The following is a 19,741-nucleotide window of genomic DNA, read 5'->3' on the forward strand; positions in this document are numbered from 1 at the left end:
AATTGTGATAGTGTATAAACTCGCAATTACACGTTTATAAACTCGGAGGTGTGAGATATGTGAGAATTGCGAGCTGACTTTTTTCCTGACTTCTTTAAAAAAAAAAATCTTCCATGGCGGAAACAAGCTTTCATACTGTAACAGCACTAGACTGTAAACAGTGAATAAGAACCAGAGGAGGAGCCCACATGTTTTTTAGCCAATCAGAGTACGTATGCTTTTTTGCCTTTTATGTCTGTTGATTGGCTGACATATAAGTGATGGGCGGGGTTTAAAAAAGGCCAGCGTTTGTACAGATCGGAGCTGTTCAGTTTTTGTGCTGAACTCTAAAGAAAATGAGAATTTTGAGCACTGAATTACACAATGATATAATAATATTTACACACACACACACACACACACACGTATATATAATAATTTTATTACAGTGTTGTCTTTTCAGATTCAAGCGGCTTTATTGACATTACAAAAAGTGATATAGCATAACAACTTCATTTACACTTGTAGTTATTTTTGCACTTTGCAGGTGTAGGAGTTTGACCTTGTATTATTGTGATGGATTAACATTGTTGCGGGCTGCAGGGAAATAGCATGTTTAACATGAGTCATTTGTGAGAAATTAGGTCATTTGTGGCTCTGTTTTTTTATTTTATGAGCAGCATGACGATCTTTTTCTGGTTGTCACAACTCTCTGTATTTTTGCTAGTGCACTTTTTATGTTCAAGTAATGACAAAAGCATTGATATATGTTTCAATGAATTTGTTAAACATGCTTGATATTTCCCAGCATATACAAACACAGAAACTGTAGATCTTTCATTTCTGCTTTCATTTCGCCTTCCTCCATGATCTATGAGTTGTTGATGCACTTCTTCATGACCCCTGGAGGCTGTTATCAGCTGGTCAGTGTGCGTACGCGTCTTGTGTGTTTGGAACTGCCGGCGATGCTTCCCAGCTCCTTCTTCATCTCCCAGCGCTGTAATGCTGAGGCCCAGGGCTCCAGTTTAGGGTCATAAAAGCAAACGTGGGTCTAATAACAAAGTACAACCTTCAGGTCAGGAATAAAACACACAAACCTGACATGTGAGGTAAAATAATCACCCACAGGACCAGAGACGAGGTCGGGACCAAATTGTGAGATATAAATGTATGTACTGTACACACAAACACACACAGACACACACACAGACACACACACATAAACACACAAACACACACACACACACACACACACACACACACACACACACACACACACACACACACACACACACACACACACACACACACACACACACACACACACACACACGTATTTATAAGGAGATCTGTTTAAATTTATGTTATATATATATTAATTAAATGTATATTTAATTTAAACTACTGTTTAAAACATGTTCTCCAAGGCTGCATTTATGTAATCAAAAATACAGTAAAATAATATTAATATTGTAAAATATATTTACAATTTAAGGTAACTATTTGCTATTTTAATATGTGACCCTGGATCACAAAACCAGTCATAAGTCGCACGGGTATATTTGTGGCAATAGCCAACAATACATTGTAAGGGTCAAAATTATCGATTTTTCTTTTATGCCAAAAATCATTAGGATATTAAGTAAAGATCATGTTCCATGAAGATATTTTGTAAATTTCCTACCGTAAATATATAAAACATGTATTTTTGTGAGTGAATGCAGCACAATCGCGAACATAAATGCACAACTTTAAAGGCGATTTTCTCAATGTTTCGATTTGTTTGCACCCTCAGATTCTAGATGGCCAAATATTGTCATATCCTAACAAACCACACATCAATGGGAAGCTTATTTATTATTTATATGTATAAATCTCAATTTCAAAAAAATTACCCATATGACTGGTTTTGTGGTCCAGTGTCACATGATCCTTCAGAAATCCTTCTAATATGATGATTTGAAACATTTCTGATTATTATCAATGTTGAAAACAGTCGAGCTGCTTCATATTTTTGTGGAAAGTGTGATTAATCTTTTCAGGATTCTTTGATAAATAGAAAGTTCAAAAGAACAGCATTTATTTAAAATATAAATATTTTCAACAACATAAATGTCTTTACTTCCGCGTATGATCAATTGAATGCATCCTTGCTGAATAAAAGTTAATCCATGCATACAAATGTAGTAAAATGTATCATCAAAATAATCATTTAATAAGTCATTTTTAAATGCAGTTTTATTTGGACTTTGATGCCACTGGCCAGTTGATCACACATGGATCACTGGGACCCTTATTAATGGATTTTCAACAAATATAATATAAAATAGTTAAAGTTATTTCACATGTGTCTCATTTGCTACCTGAGCAGGAGTGGACAGTGTGCCGTCTTTCCCCGTCCTCCATAAGCTTTCCCTGAGTTTCTGTGGCTCATCCTCGCAGTTAAAGCTCTTCGATCTCGAGCGGAGTCCTCTGTGGTCCTCAACCATGTTCTCTGTGATCTGAGGAACAGAGAAGCGGGAGAGAAACAGAGCAATCAAATCAAAGGCAAAGGCAAAGGCAAAGGCAAAAGAAATGTCCATCCTCTGGAGAGCTCGCATGATTTCAACACTTGCTGTGATCAGAGGAGGAGGCGGCAATCTAAATTCTGACAAGGTTTTGAGAAATAATTTCAGGACTCTGGAAAAAAGGGATAGATGATCATTACTGGAAACACCACAGCATTCAGATTCAGTTGTCTTCCTTCATATGTCCCTATTATTATTGCTGATGTATAAATGGTTGCAAATGGGGTTCGTTTACCTGCTGTGACTCCAGACAAACTTCCCGGATTCTCAGTTCTGCCTCATCCCTCTCGTCCCGGAACCATTTTAAACTCTCTTCCAGGTGCTGCACACAAACACATTAACAGCCCCATTCAGCACAAAACCCCTGATCACTTATTCACATACTGGCATTTCTCCAGCACTTTGTTGGTCTTGCAGTATTGATGCCCTGAAGGGAGTAACAGACAGGAAGAAGAAGGGAACAGTAGCTTGCTGAGACTGCACAGAGGAAGGAAAAACAGAGACATGGAGAGAGAATCACAAGGCAAACAGAAAACGATTTTTAAAAAAAGATGAAAGAAGAAAGGAGTATTTATGGCTCCTGATCCTTAAAGTTAACACGTGAAGTAATATCGCATGAACCACGAGGACTGAGAGCACAATTTGAGACAGCACCACATGCTTAAAGGCCCCGGTATAATTAAAGTCCCCCTGTAGTCAATCATTTTATCCCTTAAAACTCATCTTTGATCACCAAAATGACATATTTAAACGTTTTGTCCTGTGATTTTTTTTTCGGAACAAAATCAGGCCCAAACAAAGTTCATTTTGTGATTGTTTCCGGAGTTTGAAACAGCTTCCCAAAGCGAACTTTCTGGAAAAGTTTGCCATTGGTCAGTGGCGATGATGTAATAGGTAGGTGTGCACAGAGGCTCCGCCTTCTTTTATGTGGAATTCTTCTCCGGTTCATTTCTTGTGTTCAGTCCCTCTAGGTCCCCGTTTTCACACCACTGTCATTTATGTTGTGTTTATTTTGTTATTGAGAGGAAAGTGTGCAGCACATATTTACAAAATCATCTAAACGCAGCGTGAACAGCATCTGGACGTTCGGAAAAAAACTACTTTTTACTGCAAAGCGAAGAGCGAAGAAGAACGTCGTGAGTAAATCAGGGTCTTGAGGTGAAAAAGAGAGGGCTGACCTGACATTGCTCCTGTAGGGTGTGATTGAGATCTCTTTCGGCCTGTAGCTCCCCCTGCTGGGTGGAGGACAGACACTGCAGCTCAGACTGGAGAGAAACCATCTCAGAGCGCATCTGCTGCAGACACTGAGACTGAAACACACACATGACAAACTGTGAGAGGACATCTTTAGTAAAGATGGGTCAGGACATTCACTAGTTGTACAGAATGTCGGTAAGAAAGTAAGTAATTTTTTAGTAGCTGTGCTTTTAAGGGGATGCATTTAGAAATATAACTTTTAAGCAAACTTTTTAAGCTTTTTAAAATATTAAAGCAGTGCTGGTGTAATAAAGTCTCTGCCTTAAACGATAAATATCTATCAAGACAATTATGGTTGGAGTCTATTATGTATTATACAGTACAGGCCAAAAGTTTGGAAACATTACTATTTTTTATGTTTTTGAAAGAAGTTTCTTCTGCTCATCAAGCCTGCATTTATTTGATCAAAAATACAGATTTTTATTATTTTTATATTGTGATATATTATTACAATTTAAAATAATTGGTTTTCAATTTATTATACTTTAAATTATCATGTATGTGATGCAAAGCTGAATTTTCAGGATCATTACTCCAGTCTATCACATGATCCTTTAGAAATCATTCTAATATGATGATTCATTATCAAAGTTGGAAACAGTTCTGCTGCTTAATATTTTTTCATAACCTGTGATACTTTTTTAGGATACTTTGATGAATAAAAAGTAAACATAAAAAAATACATATAAAAAAAGAAGCAAATGTTTTGAAAATAGAAATCTTTTGTAACAACAATACACACTACTGGTCAGTAATTTGGGGTCAGTAATTTTTTTCTTTCTTTTTTTGAAATAAATCAATACTTTTATTCAGCAAGGATGTGTTAAATTGATAAAAAGTGATAGTAAAGAAGATTTATATTATTAGAAACTATGTTTTTTATTTTGAATAAATGCAGTTCTTTTTAACCTTTTATTCATCAAATATATTAGGCAGCAGAACTGTGTCCAACACTCATAATAAATCAGAATATTAGAGTGATTTCTAAAGGATCATGTGATAGACTGGATGTCACATGTGAGTCACTGAAGACTGGAGTAATGATCCTGAAAATTCAGCTTTGCATCACAGAAATAAATGATCATTTAAAGTATAATAAATTGAAAACCAATTATTTTAAATTGTAATAATATATCACAATATTACATTTTTTTTCTGTATTTTTGATCAAATAAATGCAGGCTTGATGAGCAGAAGAAACTTCTTTCAAAAACATTAAAAATAGTAATGTGTCCAAACTTTTGGCCTGTGCTGTATATAAATGTATTTTCTTTTCATGACAACTATGAATAATCATACTAATTATGAATAACAAAATAAAATAAAAGTATTAGATTCAAAATCACTCTAAATATATCTTAGCAAAATTAAAAAAATTAATTACATTTAATAATTAAATTGTGTTCATTTTTATGCTCAGAATAATACACAGTGAAATGCATTATTAAAAATATAAAGTTATTCGTGCGATTAATTTATAGAGCAAATAAAGTGCATTGTGACATGGAGGCGAACATTTAAGAAATGAAGGGCCGTTTACACAACACAGTTTTCATCCAAAAACAGAAGGAAAAGAAAGTATGCATTTTGGCCGTTCATTTACTCGACAAGGGGGTTTTGGGGGCCTGAAAATGCAAACTTTTGAAACAGTTTGGATGCACACCTGCTCATAACTCCTCCTCTTATATTCATCCTTAGCTTCCTCAAGACTTTCAATTTCTGCTTCCAAATCCTGTTGGGAGAAGCAAGACGATGCAATGAACTGTGTTTATGTTGGTATTATAGTGAGAGAGCTTGTATCCAGCACAGATGTGAGGTGAACCATGGGTAAAGTGACACACCTTGATTCTCAGAGAGTGGTTCAGAGCTGTTCTGTTGTCCAGATACTGATTCAACCGAGACGCCAGCTTCTCCAGCTCAGACACCTTCTCTTGTAGCTTCTGATTGGCTTGTGAGAGGTCACCTGACTTTGCTGATGCATCATTTAGTGCCTTCTTCAGCTATATAGAAAACAGGAGTCAGTCAGAGTCATTCTTATTTGTAAAGTAAGTAGTTAAAAGTGCTATACATTGAAAACTACATCACAAGACAACTAATGTACATATTACCCTCTGTGCTGACTTCCTCCTAGAGTCTTTTTCTCTGTTGAGCCGGTTCTTGAGGGAATCTACACATTCCGTCAATCGACGAATCTCTGCCCTTGCCTCTTTAAGCTCCGCCTCCCTGCTGATGCAATCATGTATAATATGAACTCAAGAAAACATGGAGGAAAAAAACGACTGGGTCCCTTTGATTTGAACATAGCTGGATCCTGGTAAATACATAAATAACCAAACACAAATAGACAAATAGATCAATGCAAAAATTTAGGGATGCAGAATAAATCTGTACTATATCAATTATCGACCAATATTAGAGATTTTTACATTTTAATTAGTTGATATTGCCTCTATATCAGTCAGTATTAGATATACTGATATACACATCCTAATGTGAAGTGACATTAATGAAGTGAACAATGTAGAATCGAGTTTGTGGTTTTAAATGACAAACAGTCCTGCTGATAAAACATATATTCCCTCACCTCTCGCCGAGGGTGTTTAGTTTCTCCTGTGTGTTTTGGTTTTCCCGTAAAGCCTGCTCTAAACTCTGAGCAAGTGTCCTGTTGTCATCAAGTGCTTTTTGCAAAGACTCCCCCTTCAATGTGAGCGTGAAAACATTTAAACGCTTTGATCGCATCTCTTATTATTTTGGTCATCAGTGTGTTTGTGTGCGTTATACCTTCTCATTACTGGTTGCATTGTGATTCTCTACTTCAGCTTTAAGCCTCTGAATCTCTTTTATAGCCTGCAGTCTGACAAAGACACACACACACACGCACGCACACACGCACACACGCAGTCTATTAGAAGCCTGGTGTGTGTTTTTGCTTATAGAATGTGTGTGTTCATCATAATGATTGTTTGAGCATCACTGTATGACACACTGTGCAAAATGTGTGAAATAAATCCATATACATACAAAGTGTGTGTGTGTGTGTGTGTGTGTGTGTGTGTGTGTGTGTGTGTGTGTGTGTGTGTGTGTGTGTGTGTGTGTGTGTGTGTGTGTGTGTGGCAAACACACACAGGCAAACACAGTGCTGATTACCAAAGACAAACACTGACTTAGTAAAAACAAACAACAATCATATTTACAGTAATGCACTTATAATGGAAGTCTATGCGGCAAGACATTCCCCAGAAATTAATAAATGTCAAAGCACTTTATTAATTGTTTCATACAAAACTGTGTTATTTGAGCTGTAAAGTTTAAAAACTGAAAACTTATGTGATGCTGCATCCATGCCACAAGTGCAAGACGGCTGCCATAATTGGCTAGCACAACATTAAAAATGATCCCCTTCCTTTAATCAGACGTGTCTCGTCTTACAGTTTCTCACACACACAAACACACACACACCTCTCTCTCCTGAGTGTGTGCAGTTCCTGTGCTCTCTCTCTCAGCTCTACATGCAGTGTTTGTGTGTTCTGCTGCAGACGAGCGTGAGACGACAGGACGTTCTCCAGAGTCTGCGCTATTTCATTCTGTTACACACAGAAAAAACACACACTCGGTCATAAAAATGTGATCTTTTGTTAATGCAATTCATTGCTTTCAATTCTCGTTGTGTAGAAAGACTCGCCGTGTCTCTGTGCTGTTGCTGTAGCGCACCGAGTTGCTCTTTCAGTCTCTGGTTTTCTATCTGCATCTGAGAACGAGAGTGTTAAATTGATCAGTCCACTTATAATTTTAGCCATAAGTTTGTTTTATATCACCACTTTGCAGTTTTTAAGTGCTCCATGATTCAATAACAGCCTCTACAAAGCCCCATTTCATTGTGACAGATGCATAAAACAATCAGCACTGAAACGTCCTGCTTTTATTACTTCATTGTGACTCGGCAAGCCAAGATTATGAACACAGAATGGATGTTGTTAAATGTGGGCCGTCGTATATAAACTTATAATAGAGATATACACATCACATATTCCTACTTTCGGTTTTATGTGTTTTATATTGATTGTATCATCGAACTGTGTTTTGTCTTATGTTCTGCTTTTAAAAAAAAAATTGTGTCAAATGATGATGTTTTGTTTTCTGATGTCAGGAATCTAGCGGTCACATTTTAACGGTACCATATGGGTTACCTGTCAATCAGTATTTGGTGATTTTTAAATGAGGCAAGTTTGCTGCTTAGATAATATTTATAAATATTAGTCTTATTGGATGAGGATGAAGCAGTCTAAGAGTTTTAATGAGCAAATCTATTTGTTCTTCGTCTCAGAAGTAGCGCGAGCGCTTGGACTACGTCACAAACAGAAATGGGCTTTGTCGTATCGCGTCGCACCGTATCCAGTGTAGACAGCATCGCTGATTATAATGGGTTTTATCTGCTTTTGTGGCTTTTTGTTGTGGCGGCTCGCGTCTGTCACACACCTGAGCGACACACTGAGCTTGTGAAACAGCAGTGGTTTTGTTAGACGAGTGTTTGTGTTTACCTGTGTGTAACTGTACTGCAGTTTAGTGTTAGTCTGACAGTGTTCATTACAGTCTGCTTTCAATGTCTTCAGTTCAGCGGCCATCTGCTGCACTCGTGCCTGTGCGCACACACAAACACACACACACACACACACACACACACACACACACACACACACACACACACACACACACACACACACACACACACACAAACACACAAACACACAGTCTATTAGAAGCCTGGTGTGTGTCTTTGCTGTATAATGTGTGTGTTCAACATATGATTGTTTGAGCATCATTGTATGTCACACTGTGCAAAATGTGTGCAATAAATCCAAATACATACGAAGTGTGTGTGTGTGTCACAGACCTGCAACTTGCCCTTCTCGTAGGCCAGTTTGTTCTTGCTGTCTGTCAAGTCCCACAGCATCTGTTCTACCTGACGGTGAGTTACCTGGGAGAGAAAGAGTGTTACAAGCACATTTTCTTTTGACGTGCATCTGCCTCTGTGATCTTTTGATCTCAAACCTGCTGATGCTCCATGACTGTCAGGCTCTCCATCAGCTCCTCATTCTCCTCCTTCTGTTTCTGCAGTGCGGAGTTCACTGTGGTCAGCTCCACCTGTCCATCACAGGGGAGAAGATGATGTTATGGTAATAGCTGGTGGAATATTACCCTGATCTGTAGAGTAGCTGAAATGAGCTCTATTCTGTATCCAGCAAAAAAAAAAAAAAAAAAAGGTTTGATCTCCTGAATGAGATAAAGAAAGACTGGAAGTGACCTCACATTTGGTCAGCAGTACCTTGATATCTGACAGCTGTGTTTCTAGAATGTTCTTCTCTTTTTTCAGCAAAAAGATTGCAGAGTTCATCTGAGATTTGGAAATTAAGAGTTCATTAAAGCAACGGGCCACAAGTGGTTGTGCAGTACAGTATTTTCAAAGGTGAAGGGCTGTTGTTAGCAAGCATAATGTGGAAAAAAAAAATCATACGAAAATAATGCACATCCACATTGGTTTATTGCAGATTTTGAATAATTAAAAGTATTAATAATAATAATAATAATTATTATTATTATTATTATTATTATTATTTGTATATACTGTATATATAAATTACATAATGTATTATAATTATTATAATTATTAAGTATTAAACATTATTTACTACTTTGTTGATCAAAGTAATTATAATCTTAAAATAATGATAAATTACTAATGTGTGTATATATATATATATATATATTTGATCAAGTATAATTAATACAAATATTATTATGAATATTATAGTTTTTTTGTGGTCATAGTTATTATTAATATAATTAATAATACTAATACTTTTATTTAATAAAATTAATAACAATATTACTCAAATTAATACAATAATAACAATATATTAGTACTACTACTACTACCACCACGACCAATAGTATTAATAGTAATAATAATAAATAATAGTAATAATAATAATAATGAATACAATATTAATAGCAATATATACTAATAATAATAATACCACCACCAATAATAATATAAATAATAATGATAATTGTGATATTTATGACAATAATAATAAATAATAACAATCATAATTATTATTATTGTTGTTGTTTTTATAGCTTCAAATGTGCCTCATCCAATTATAATTTAGTGCCAGAACTATCAGTTTAATTCATACCCATGTAAACATCAGTGCTTGTGTCCTTTCCTTTCAGCTTGATAAATGACACCAACAAAAAATAACAACAATTCAACTCACTTCACTCTTCATGTGCTCTCTCTCTTCTCTCAGGGTCTCTCCATCTCTCCCAGCACGACTGAGCTCCCCCTGAAGCCTCTGAATGGTCTGTTCCAACATCTGCTGATGACTGACAGCTGTCACCTGGGAAACAGTGGAGCTCTGCTGCAGCTCGGAATGATCCACCTTCAGTGCCTCCCTTGTAGACGAAATAAAACAGCTTATTTACAGTCAGATTTTCTTTTATCTTTTGTAGTTTTGTTCATGATTTTCAAATATGATGGCATTTCATGCAACATGTTGCCCATCTGCCAAATCTGACTGAACTGAAGATGAATTTGCTAGGATGCTAGGATACAGCTTTTGACGTCAACAACAAAATACATGTGTTCGTCTTTTCCCTGCTGTTGTAAGAGTTTTATAGTAGTGAATGTGTGTGTAACTCACAGTTCTTTCTGCAGGGCGAGTTTCTCTGATATCGTGACCTGTAGTTCAGCCTGGATGTTCCTCCTGGCTGTGTCTAAAAGCAGATCCTGCTCCTTCAGGTGTTTAGACACACGATCTCGCTCCGCCTGAACAAACAGTGTGTGTGTGTGTGTGTGTGAGAGAGAGAGACAAATATAATCTCTATCAGCAAACTTTTGTTCAGTATTACTGTTACTGCCATATTGACTCATTTTCATTTTTTTCCTTCTTAATGAGTATAAACTGAACTAATGTTATTTTACTGGTTAAATATAACTTATTTTGCACTTATTAATGCACTAATTCATCCGCAGCTAAGATGAAAACGACCTGGCAATAGAATATCCAGTTGCATGCCAATGACAGTAAAACTGGAACTGAACTGAAATACCTTGATGTTGCTCTGATGTTCTGTCTGTAGTCGAGTGTTTTCCAGTGTTAACGAGTGAAGTGCAGTGCTCAGCTCTGAACACTGAACCTCTAACTGTTCATTCAACACCTGAGAGAAAGAGAGAGGATGACTTTTAACCTTTATTCATAACATGCACAACATTTTTTACACCAGAACAGGAAAGTTAATCAATAAAAACAATGTTGTTGGCTAAACAAAGCTAAATAAATGTATATAAACCTACATTTCAATCGGTTTTCCACACAAATTATTAAAATCACTTCGGAAGATTAAAGAATATAGCGAATAAATCATACACACTACTATATGGTGCTTTTTGATGTGCTTTTATGAGCTTGACTGTTACAATCACCACACAAAATTGAGAACCATAGCTCTAATCCATATATTTGTACAATGACAGTATGTTGGCTTTGTGGAGCTAACAATGATTTAATGCTAAACAGATTGTGTGTGTGTGTGTGTGTGTGTGTGTGTGTGTGTGTGTGTGTACCTGAACTTGATCTGCAGCTGCTCTGAGGTCTCGTCCATCTCTGATGAGTCTGCTGTTGTCCTGCTGCTGCTTCTGCAGAGCCGTCTTCACACTCTAAACACACACGGACATCATGAGACGTGTCATTACTGCCATCAGCGTCTCTAACACACATGTGCTCGTACCTTGATCTCTTTGCTCAGCTGTGATATCAGAGTCTCTTTCACTCCTGAGAGGAAACAACATTTTAGTTTCACAATACAGTAGCATAAACCAAGATTCAATGTCCCATAATTCAGTGTTTCTGACTGGAATGGTCTCGGAGCTGCTGACACTCTCTCTCCAGGTACAGGATTTGCTCCGCCCTCTTCTTTAGCTCCGCCCTGTTTGCCTGTCCATCAGTACGTAAGGCGTGGCAGTCTACTTGAAGAACCTCCACCTGACAAGACACCAGCAAATAGTGAATAGAAAGATTAAATTAGGCGTTTTATGGCTATAAAACACATCCAGGGTGTTGTGGGTGGTTGCTAAGGTGTTGCTATGGTGTTCTGAGCATTGCTTGGTTTAATGAGGTATTCTACAGTAGTCAACATTTAAAGTGGATCAAAAAAGTTCATCAAAGTTGTCCTAAGACAAGAACAGGTATTGTTCAAAATTCATGTATAACTTTGATGAAAGGTTTTGATCCACTTCAAATGTTGACTACTGTAGTTTCTCCAAGTATATTTAGCAATCAGACAAGTCTTTTTTTAAACATGCAAGTAAGATCGCAGTAAACAAGGATATACTGTGAACCTTTTCTAGTCCTTTCCTTCGGTTTACCTGGCCTCTCTCCCTCTCCACCACTCTCTCCATCTCCTTCACTCTCAGCAGCAGTGCATTGTGGGATTGCTCAGCCTCCGAGTGTGCTGCGGTCTCTTGAGCCATCTGCTCCTCCTTCTGTGAACAGATTCAGAGGTCATGAACTATCAAATGAAATCGAAAGTAACATATTTATGACATTATTTAGATTAATCAGTTCAACCAAGAAAAATATTAAAACATTCTGGAGAAAAATAATGGATGTACATTTTTAAATGAATACTTTTATTTAGCAAGGACACATTTAATTGATCAAAAGTGACAGTAAAGACATTTATAATGTTACAAAAGATTTCAAATAAATGCTTTTATTTTAACACTGATAACATCAGAAATGTTTATTGAGCATCAAATCATCATATTAGACTGATTTCTGAAGGATCATGTGACACTGAAAACTGGAGTAATGATGCTGAAAATTCAGCTTTACCATCATAGGAATAAATTGTATTTTAAAATATATTAAAATAGAAACCAGCTATTTTACATTGTAATAATATTTCATAATATTACTATATATTTGATCAAATAAATGCAGCCTTGGTGAACATAAGACATTTTTGAATGCCAGATAACCAGGTAACTATTAACTAAAACGTTGTTTTAACACATTTTAGCATTTTTTATTGTGTGATAAATTAATTATTAAAAGCACAAATATTTTCATGTAGACATTAATGAATGAATGAGCCCATAGCTATTTTACTTTAGCGGAGTTGGTATTCTCCAGCGCCTCTCTGAGTCTGAGCACCTCCCGCTGCGCCTCCTGCCTCTCCTCACAGGCCTGCGTCAGCTCGTCCCGTACATGCAGCAGGTCCCGGTGTGAAGAGCGCTGCTCCTCCTCGTGCTGCTCCTGCAGGGCGCTTAATCGCGCTACACACAGAGGGGAAATTACAAACTCGTCTCCTGCAGGGCCCACGGATGAATGCAGACAAAACAAGTGCAGAAATCACTCTCTCACTCACACACACACACTCTTACTGGATTACTGCTCACACAAATTCAGTTTTGAAATTATTCCATATTTGCTGGTTGGTTACGCGGTTTAATGACTCACTGAGTGATGATGCAAATAATAATGATTTTTATATTTTATTTTATATTGCAATGTTGAGAAATCACTCTTTAAAAGTGAAATGATTTCTATAAATCCAGTGATCAAATGCTATGGGTCTCAGTTTTCAATGATAGTCACATGACTAGTGGCTGGTCTGTGTGTGCAATCATTTTTGGAATCTGATCACATGTGAACAGTTACTACCCAGTATTATATTGTGTGTGAGAATGTGTGTGTGTGTGTGTGTGTGTGTGTGTGTGTGTGTGTGTGTGTGTGTGTGTGTGTGTGTGTGTGTGTGTGTGTGTGTCTTGATGTGTCAAGATCTTGTATTGACAGTGCAAGAGTCCAGATCTCTGTAAAGTCTCCTCATGACCGTCACTCCGCAAACAAATAACGGCGCACTTGTTAATTTGCTTAATTTTATTTATTTTTTATGCAGAGGTGGACAGTAACAAAGTACATTAACTTGAGTACTATACTTAAGTACACTTTTTGAGTATCTGTACTTTACTTGAGTATTATTTTTTCTGGAAACATTTTACTTTAACTTCACTACATTTGAAAGACAAATATCGTACTTTTTTACTCCACTACATTTCTGTCAAGGTCCTTGAAGTGAATCAATCAATCAAAACTAACTTAAGCTGGACAATAACTTTATCCTAGAGCTGTTGTAAAGCCTAAACAATCAGTTATGGTAATTTCCTATCATCACTGTAAAGCTACTTTGAAACAATCCATATTGTTAAAAGCGCTATATAAATGAAGGTGACTTGACTTGACTAGAAAGTAGTAATGTCAGTTAGGGGATGATTTTGGTTTGCAGGGGTTGCATTTTGGTTGGAAATGAAAGTTGGGTTGACATTAGAACTCGACTGATGTTGGTTCCTGACGTCAACACGATTTTCATTTTCAACCACAATACCACAGATCTGTCCAACGTTGGAAATTAACGTCAATCTGATTTTCATTTTCAACGTTGGGTTTGGTCTTCTAAATGCCAATTTTGTCATTGTTTTGGAGCACACTAAGGCTAACATACTCATACTAAAAGCCCAAAAACTTTACATTTGAGGGAACAGCCATTTGGGTGTCCGAAACCATTGTGGACGTTATTGAGTGCACTTATTCAATCTCACATTCAATCCCACTACTGGAACTGTGTTCTAGAAATAAATTCGATATTGATATGAGGGTAGGCAGGCATAGATTCAGAGGCATAAGGTATGTAAGTATTACATACAACAATAATAAAACAATGCATTGACATTTACTTTTTTAAGTACTTTTAAAAACAAGTACTTCTGTACTTTTACTTAAGTAAATATCAGTCTTTAAAACTTTTACTTGCAACGGAGTAATATCTGGCCAGTACTATCTGTACTTTCACTCAAGTAAGGAAGTTGTGTACTTTGTCCAGCTCTGTTTTTATGTTCTCTGCACTGTATTGATCTGTCCATCTAAAACACATTTTTGGTGATGAGGATGAAAGAGGAAGGGAGGAGATGCTGGATGACAAGATGTTGTTTGAATAATAAATAAATGTATGAAATCCAAAAATGTATTATATATATATATACATTTTAAGGGCTGATTCTATGGCTATGAAGCTCCTAAATCATAATATCACTGACTTTTGGAAACAAGTCAGAACTCTCAATAGTTGCAGAGTGTCTCTTCCTTGTACTTTAGATGGAGTTTCTGGGGCAGAGAATATTGCGGAATTATGGAGACAACATTATTGTAGTCTTTTTAATTGCATCCAAAATTAATATGATGGGGGCGATCACCAAGTTAATGATCCAATAGTGATTATGCCACGTGAGGTGGATCAAGCTATAAGCAAATTACCTCAAAATAAAGCTAGCGGCTTAGATAATATTTCTGCTGAACATCTTAAATATGGAAGTAAGAGGATAGCCCCTTTATTAGCTGTTTGTCTTACTGGCTTTTTGAGTCACAGTGTGTTACCAGATTCAATGTTGTCTGTCTTATTAGTACCAGTTATTAAAAACAAAGCAGGAATGGTGGGTAACTTAGGTAATTATAGACCTGTAGCTTTAGCTAGTATTTTGTCTAAAGTCTTGGAAAAAAATCTTGTTTACTAATTCTACAGACAACCAGTTTGGATTTAAGGCTAAACATGGTACTGATCTTTGCATCTATGCATTAAAGGAAATAGTAAATAAGTATAGAGATACAAATTTATCAGTTTGTATGCGTTTCATTGATGCATCTAAAGCTTTTGACCGGGTTAACCATGCTAAGCTATTTTTTAAAATGAGACAAAGAGAGGTACCAGAATACATTGTGAGAATCTTGGCCTATTGGTATGCCCACCAGTTGATGCGAGTTAAATGGGGGCAATAAGGTCTCTGCCCCTTTTGGGGTCAGTAACGGTGTGAGACAAGGAGGGATTTTGTCCCCAATTTTGTTTAATCTTTACATGGATGAACTGTCTGAACGTTTGAATGTTTGTAAAACTGGGTGTATGATTGGGAATACTTTAGTGAATCATATTATGTATGCAGATGATCTTGTGGTGTTTAGTCCAAGGCAAGCAGTGCTGGTCTTCAACAGCTTTTAAATGTGTGTTCTGAATGATTATGGTCTTGAACATGATATTGTATATAATCCTGATAAGAGTATGGTTATGACTTGCAGAACTAAGGAGGATAAAAGTATACATTTTCCAGTTTTTAAGTTGTCTAACAAGAGTCTCACGGTGTGCGAGAAAGTAAAATACCTTGGACATATTATCACTGAGCACATGACAGATGATGAGGATATTGAAAGGCAACGCCGCCTGATGTATATCCGGGCAAAATATACTGTTGCGTAAGTTTAGCTTCTGTTCAGATGAGGTGAAGGTGTCACTTTTTAAAGCATACTGTACAACACTTTATACTGCTCATTTGTGGTGTAACTATAGATCATCTAGTTTACAGAAGCTGCAAGTAGCTTATAACGATGCTATGAGAATCTTACTAAGGAGACCTAGATGGCATAGTGCAAGTGAAATGTTTGTGAGTGTAAGAGTAATCACTTTTAAAGCACTGTTACGTATTCTTATTAGATTTAGATTTTAGATTTATCTGCCGGCTTAATGATTCTAAAAATGAAATTATTGTGGGTTTATCAAATATAAGGGTTAGTACTACACGGTATCAGTCAAAGCTGTGGAGACACTGGTGCTGGTGTATTTTGTAACTCTAGGTTTACAAAATTGTCAGGGTTGTGATGGAGTGTATGGGTTGTATATGTTGTTCAATGTCTCTTTTTTTTTATTTATTTTTTTTTATTGGACTTTGAGTCTGTAATAAAGTTTGATTGATTGATTGATTGATTGATTGATTGAATATATATATATATATATATATATATGCTGCAACGTGGTTAATCTGGCTCATTTATTTATTTATTTACTTTTTGGCTAGAAGCAGTTCTGAATGGCCGGTAACTTAAAAATTTAGTAGACAAATTGGCTGGTGAGTGAAAAAGTTCATTTCAAACCCTGTTAATATGGTCCTTCCAACCATTATTACACAATTTGAGCCTGATGAATCTTGGCATTGTCATCCTGGAATATGGCCATGATGTGTCTTCCTACATTGTGGTTTAAGAAATGAAAAGCTACACACACATCAGTAATGGTTAGAAGAACTGTTGCCGAACATATAACATGCTAGAAACATAATAATCACTGCAATAATGATCCAATCATAGACTCTTAAGCATTTGCCAATTTAAATCCAAAAAGTAACTTTATTTGGTCGTCAGTGTGTGTGTGTGTGTGTGTGTGTGTGTGTGTGTGTGTGTGTGTGTGTGTGTGTGTGTGTGTATATAATTTTTTTCATACATTAGGCGTGCTGACCTGTGTGCGATGGATTGAGCTCTCTGTTCATCTCCAGACGGAAGATGGTGAGTTTCAGAGTGTGCAAAACACTTTCTAATCTGCACACGCGTGCGACGAGCGTTTCACTCTGCCTCCATAGCAAACTCTCTCCTGTGGCACTCAGGGGCCCGTGGATGTTCACAGGACTGACCGGACGCCGCTTTGAGGAGTTTGAAGAGTTCACGAGCAGCTGATCTGCAGACGCTCCCAAAGAGCCCAGACTCCTCCTCAACTCCTCCGTCTGCTCCTCCGCTTTCTGAAGACGCCTCTGTAACACGGAGAGAGACTCAGGAGCCGTGGCCCCCACAGTCAGAGGACAGATCACTGGCCTGGACATTACTAGATAGATAGATAGATAGATAGATAGATAGATAGATAGATAGATAGATAGATAGATAGATAGATAGATAGATAGATAGATAGATAGATAGACAGATAGACAGACAGATAGACAGACAGACAGACAGACAGACAGACAGATAGATAGATAGATAGATAGATAGATAGATAGATAGATAGATAGATAGATAGATAGATGGAGACAGACGGACAGATAGATAGACAGACAGACAGACAGACAAATAGATAGAGATAGATAGATAGATAGATAGATAGATAGATAGATAGATAGATAGATAGATAGATAGATAGATAGATAGATAGATAGATAGATAGATATTGGACAGACAGACAGATAGATAGATAGATAGATAGATAGATAGATAGATAGATAGATAGATAGATAGATAGATAGATAGATAGATAGATAGATAGATAGATAGATAGATAGATAGATAGATAGATAGATAGATAGATATTGGACATACAGACAGACAGATAGATAGATATTGGACAGATAGATAGATATTGGACAGACAGACAGACAGACAGACAGATAGACAGATAGATAGATAGATAGATAGATAGATAGATAGATAGATAGATAGATAGATAGCAGTGTTTAATGTTACCATGCATGTGAATATACATTATATAATTTAATGTAAATGTCGTTGGCATTATGGGATTTAAATCAGTGTAAACGCAGAAACACACTCCGGCGTTAAGTGACATCGGTGAATCTTCTCAACAAACGTCAACATTTTAGTCACACTCCGAGAAATTAAATAAACTGTTCGTTTATATTAACTGAATGCGTAATAGATTTCATTTGTATCTGTTATTGTTGCTTACCTTTAGAGAGCCCGGCACTTCCGGCATAGATGGTTACCGTGGAGACCGCTCCCTCTCGAGCTCGGTTCTAAACTCCCGCCATAGCGAAAACACACACAAAACTCATAGGACAAAACTAGAGTGGCAAATGCTGATTGAGCTGATTAGGTAGTGGCCCGGAAGTTCTCATTTAATTTGTATAACATCAGACCTGACCAATTATAGTTACATTTTTACTCTTCACTGGGTGTTTTCAACTTTAGTAGCTTTAAATATTAATTATTCTGGAATAAATTACTGCTCGTCCTAATCTTTGAGAGAACGGCCTTGTCACGTGGTTTCTTTACAATCACAGTAGTTTGTGATTCAAGGACACGGGCGTTTTGTTCAATAATTTTGCAGCGATTGATACTTCAGATTTTTTAAATGTACACCAGAAGCCAAACCTTTCGTTTATTATATTGAAAAGTTCATACTTTTTTTTTTGCAGACAAAAAGACTGATATTCTTCTCGAGCCGTCACGCGCCCCCTCGAGGAAAGACTTTTATTAACAGAAAAATAGTATTAGCTTGTAGTGCCGCCCAATATAATTTCGTGTCTATGAACTTCTCTTGTTTGTAGGTTTCAAGAGACGCTTGGACGCTCGTTTTGAACAACTGTCAGAAGATAAAATTGTCCATTTTTATTTGAGTATTTTAGCTTCTTAAAATGTTAGAAAACAAACAAACAAAAAACATTTTATCTGAAGGTAGTCATTTATTTTGAGCTTCAGTGCTCTGAGGTTGTTGCTTTTTAAAAAAAAAAAAAAATCCTAAATAAAACAAACAAATCTAAAAACCAAGTCCGAATCTGTTCATATATTGAAATTGCATGTTGAAGTTGACTCAGTCATGAGTCATGAATGCCATTATTTGAGGGCAGGAAGGCATTTATTGTAATATAAAATTGTATCAATATATAGGCTATTTCTGAACCAATATATATTTCTGTTTTACAATTGTTAAAATGGTATGAATCCCATGCTGTAAAGTCATGTCTTGGTCATATTTTTAGTTCTTATTTCACCCCAAAAATTTATTATTTTGAATAAAGAAAATGAAACCTATTTCTAAGACCATTATTTACTTATTTATTTTAAGTACAGCTGTATGTTTACATCACATTATTTGAATGTACTGAATATAATTGACACTGACTACATTTTAAAAATGTTTCCATGATCATTAAGTGCATCACATCATTAAAAATTAGATTTGTAATGGGAAAAAAAAAGACTTTAAATAAAAGTAATGAGAATTGTAAGGATATGTACTTAATTGTCAGGGGTATATATATATATATATAT

At 36.3% G+C, this 19,741-nt stretch overlaps 1 protein-coding gene across 1 annotated transcript; it reads right to left on the reverse strand.

Moving 5' to 3' along the window:
• Positions 1-494: 494 nt before the first annotated feature.
• On the reverse strand, positions 495-19,716 carry ccdc150 (coiled-coil domain containing 150). The gene is made up of 25 exons (XM_082180918.1): positions 18,417-19,716; positions 17,202-17,561; positions 12,977-13,143; positions 12,232-12,348; positions 11,719-11,848; positions 11,595-11,638; positions 11,431-11,523; positions 10,917-11,024; positions 10,508-10,632; positions 10,082-10,259; positions 9,127-9,195; positions 8,853-8,945; positions 8,695-8,778; positions 8,342-8,440; positions 7,486-7,551; positions 7,263-7,387; positions 6,585-6,657; positions 6,388-6,500; positions 5,912-6,029; positions 5,645-5,803; positions 5,467-5,535; positions 3,725-3,856; positions 2,782-2,868; positions 2,343-2,480; positions 495-1,030 (listed from the first exon to the last, which is right to left on the reverse strand). The coding sequence occupies exons 2-25, from the start codon at positions 17,557-17,559 to the stop codon at positions 896-898; spliced, it is 2,880 nt and encodes a 959-aa protein (XP_082037044.1). The 5' UTR covers positions 17,560-17,561; positions 18,417-19,716; the 3' UTR covers positions 495-895.
• Between the last annotated feature and the right edge of the window lie 25 nt (positions 19,717-19,741).

Source organism: Leuciscus leuciscus (genome assembly GCF_965113295.1).
Source record: "Leuciscus leuciscus genome assembly, chromosome: 9".
Lineage (NCBI taxonomy): Eukaryota > Metazoa > Chordata > Actinopteri > Cypriniformes > Leuciscidae > Leuciscus > Leuciscus leuciscus.

What these genes read in the sequence shown, in the direction of transcription:
- ccdc150 (XM_082180918.1), bottom strand. Translation starts at nt 17,559, where the DNA reads ATGTCCAGGCCAGTGATCTGTCCTCTGACTGTGGGGGCCACGGCTCCT. An exon ending in AGAATACCAACTCCGCTAAA is followed by an intron (nt 12,349 to 12,976) that starts GTAAAATAGCTA and finishes ATCTGTTCACAG; the next exon opens with AAGGAGGAGCAGATGGCTCA. An exon ending in CCCTACAGGAGCAATGTCAG is followed by an intron (nt 2,869 to 3,724) that starts GTCAGCCCTCTC and finishes GTTTGTGTGCAG; the next exon opens with CACCTGGAAGAGAGTTTAAA.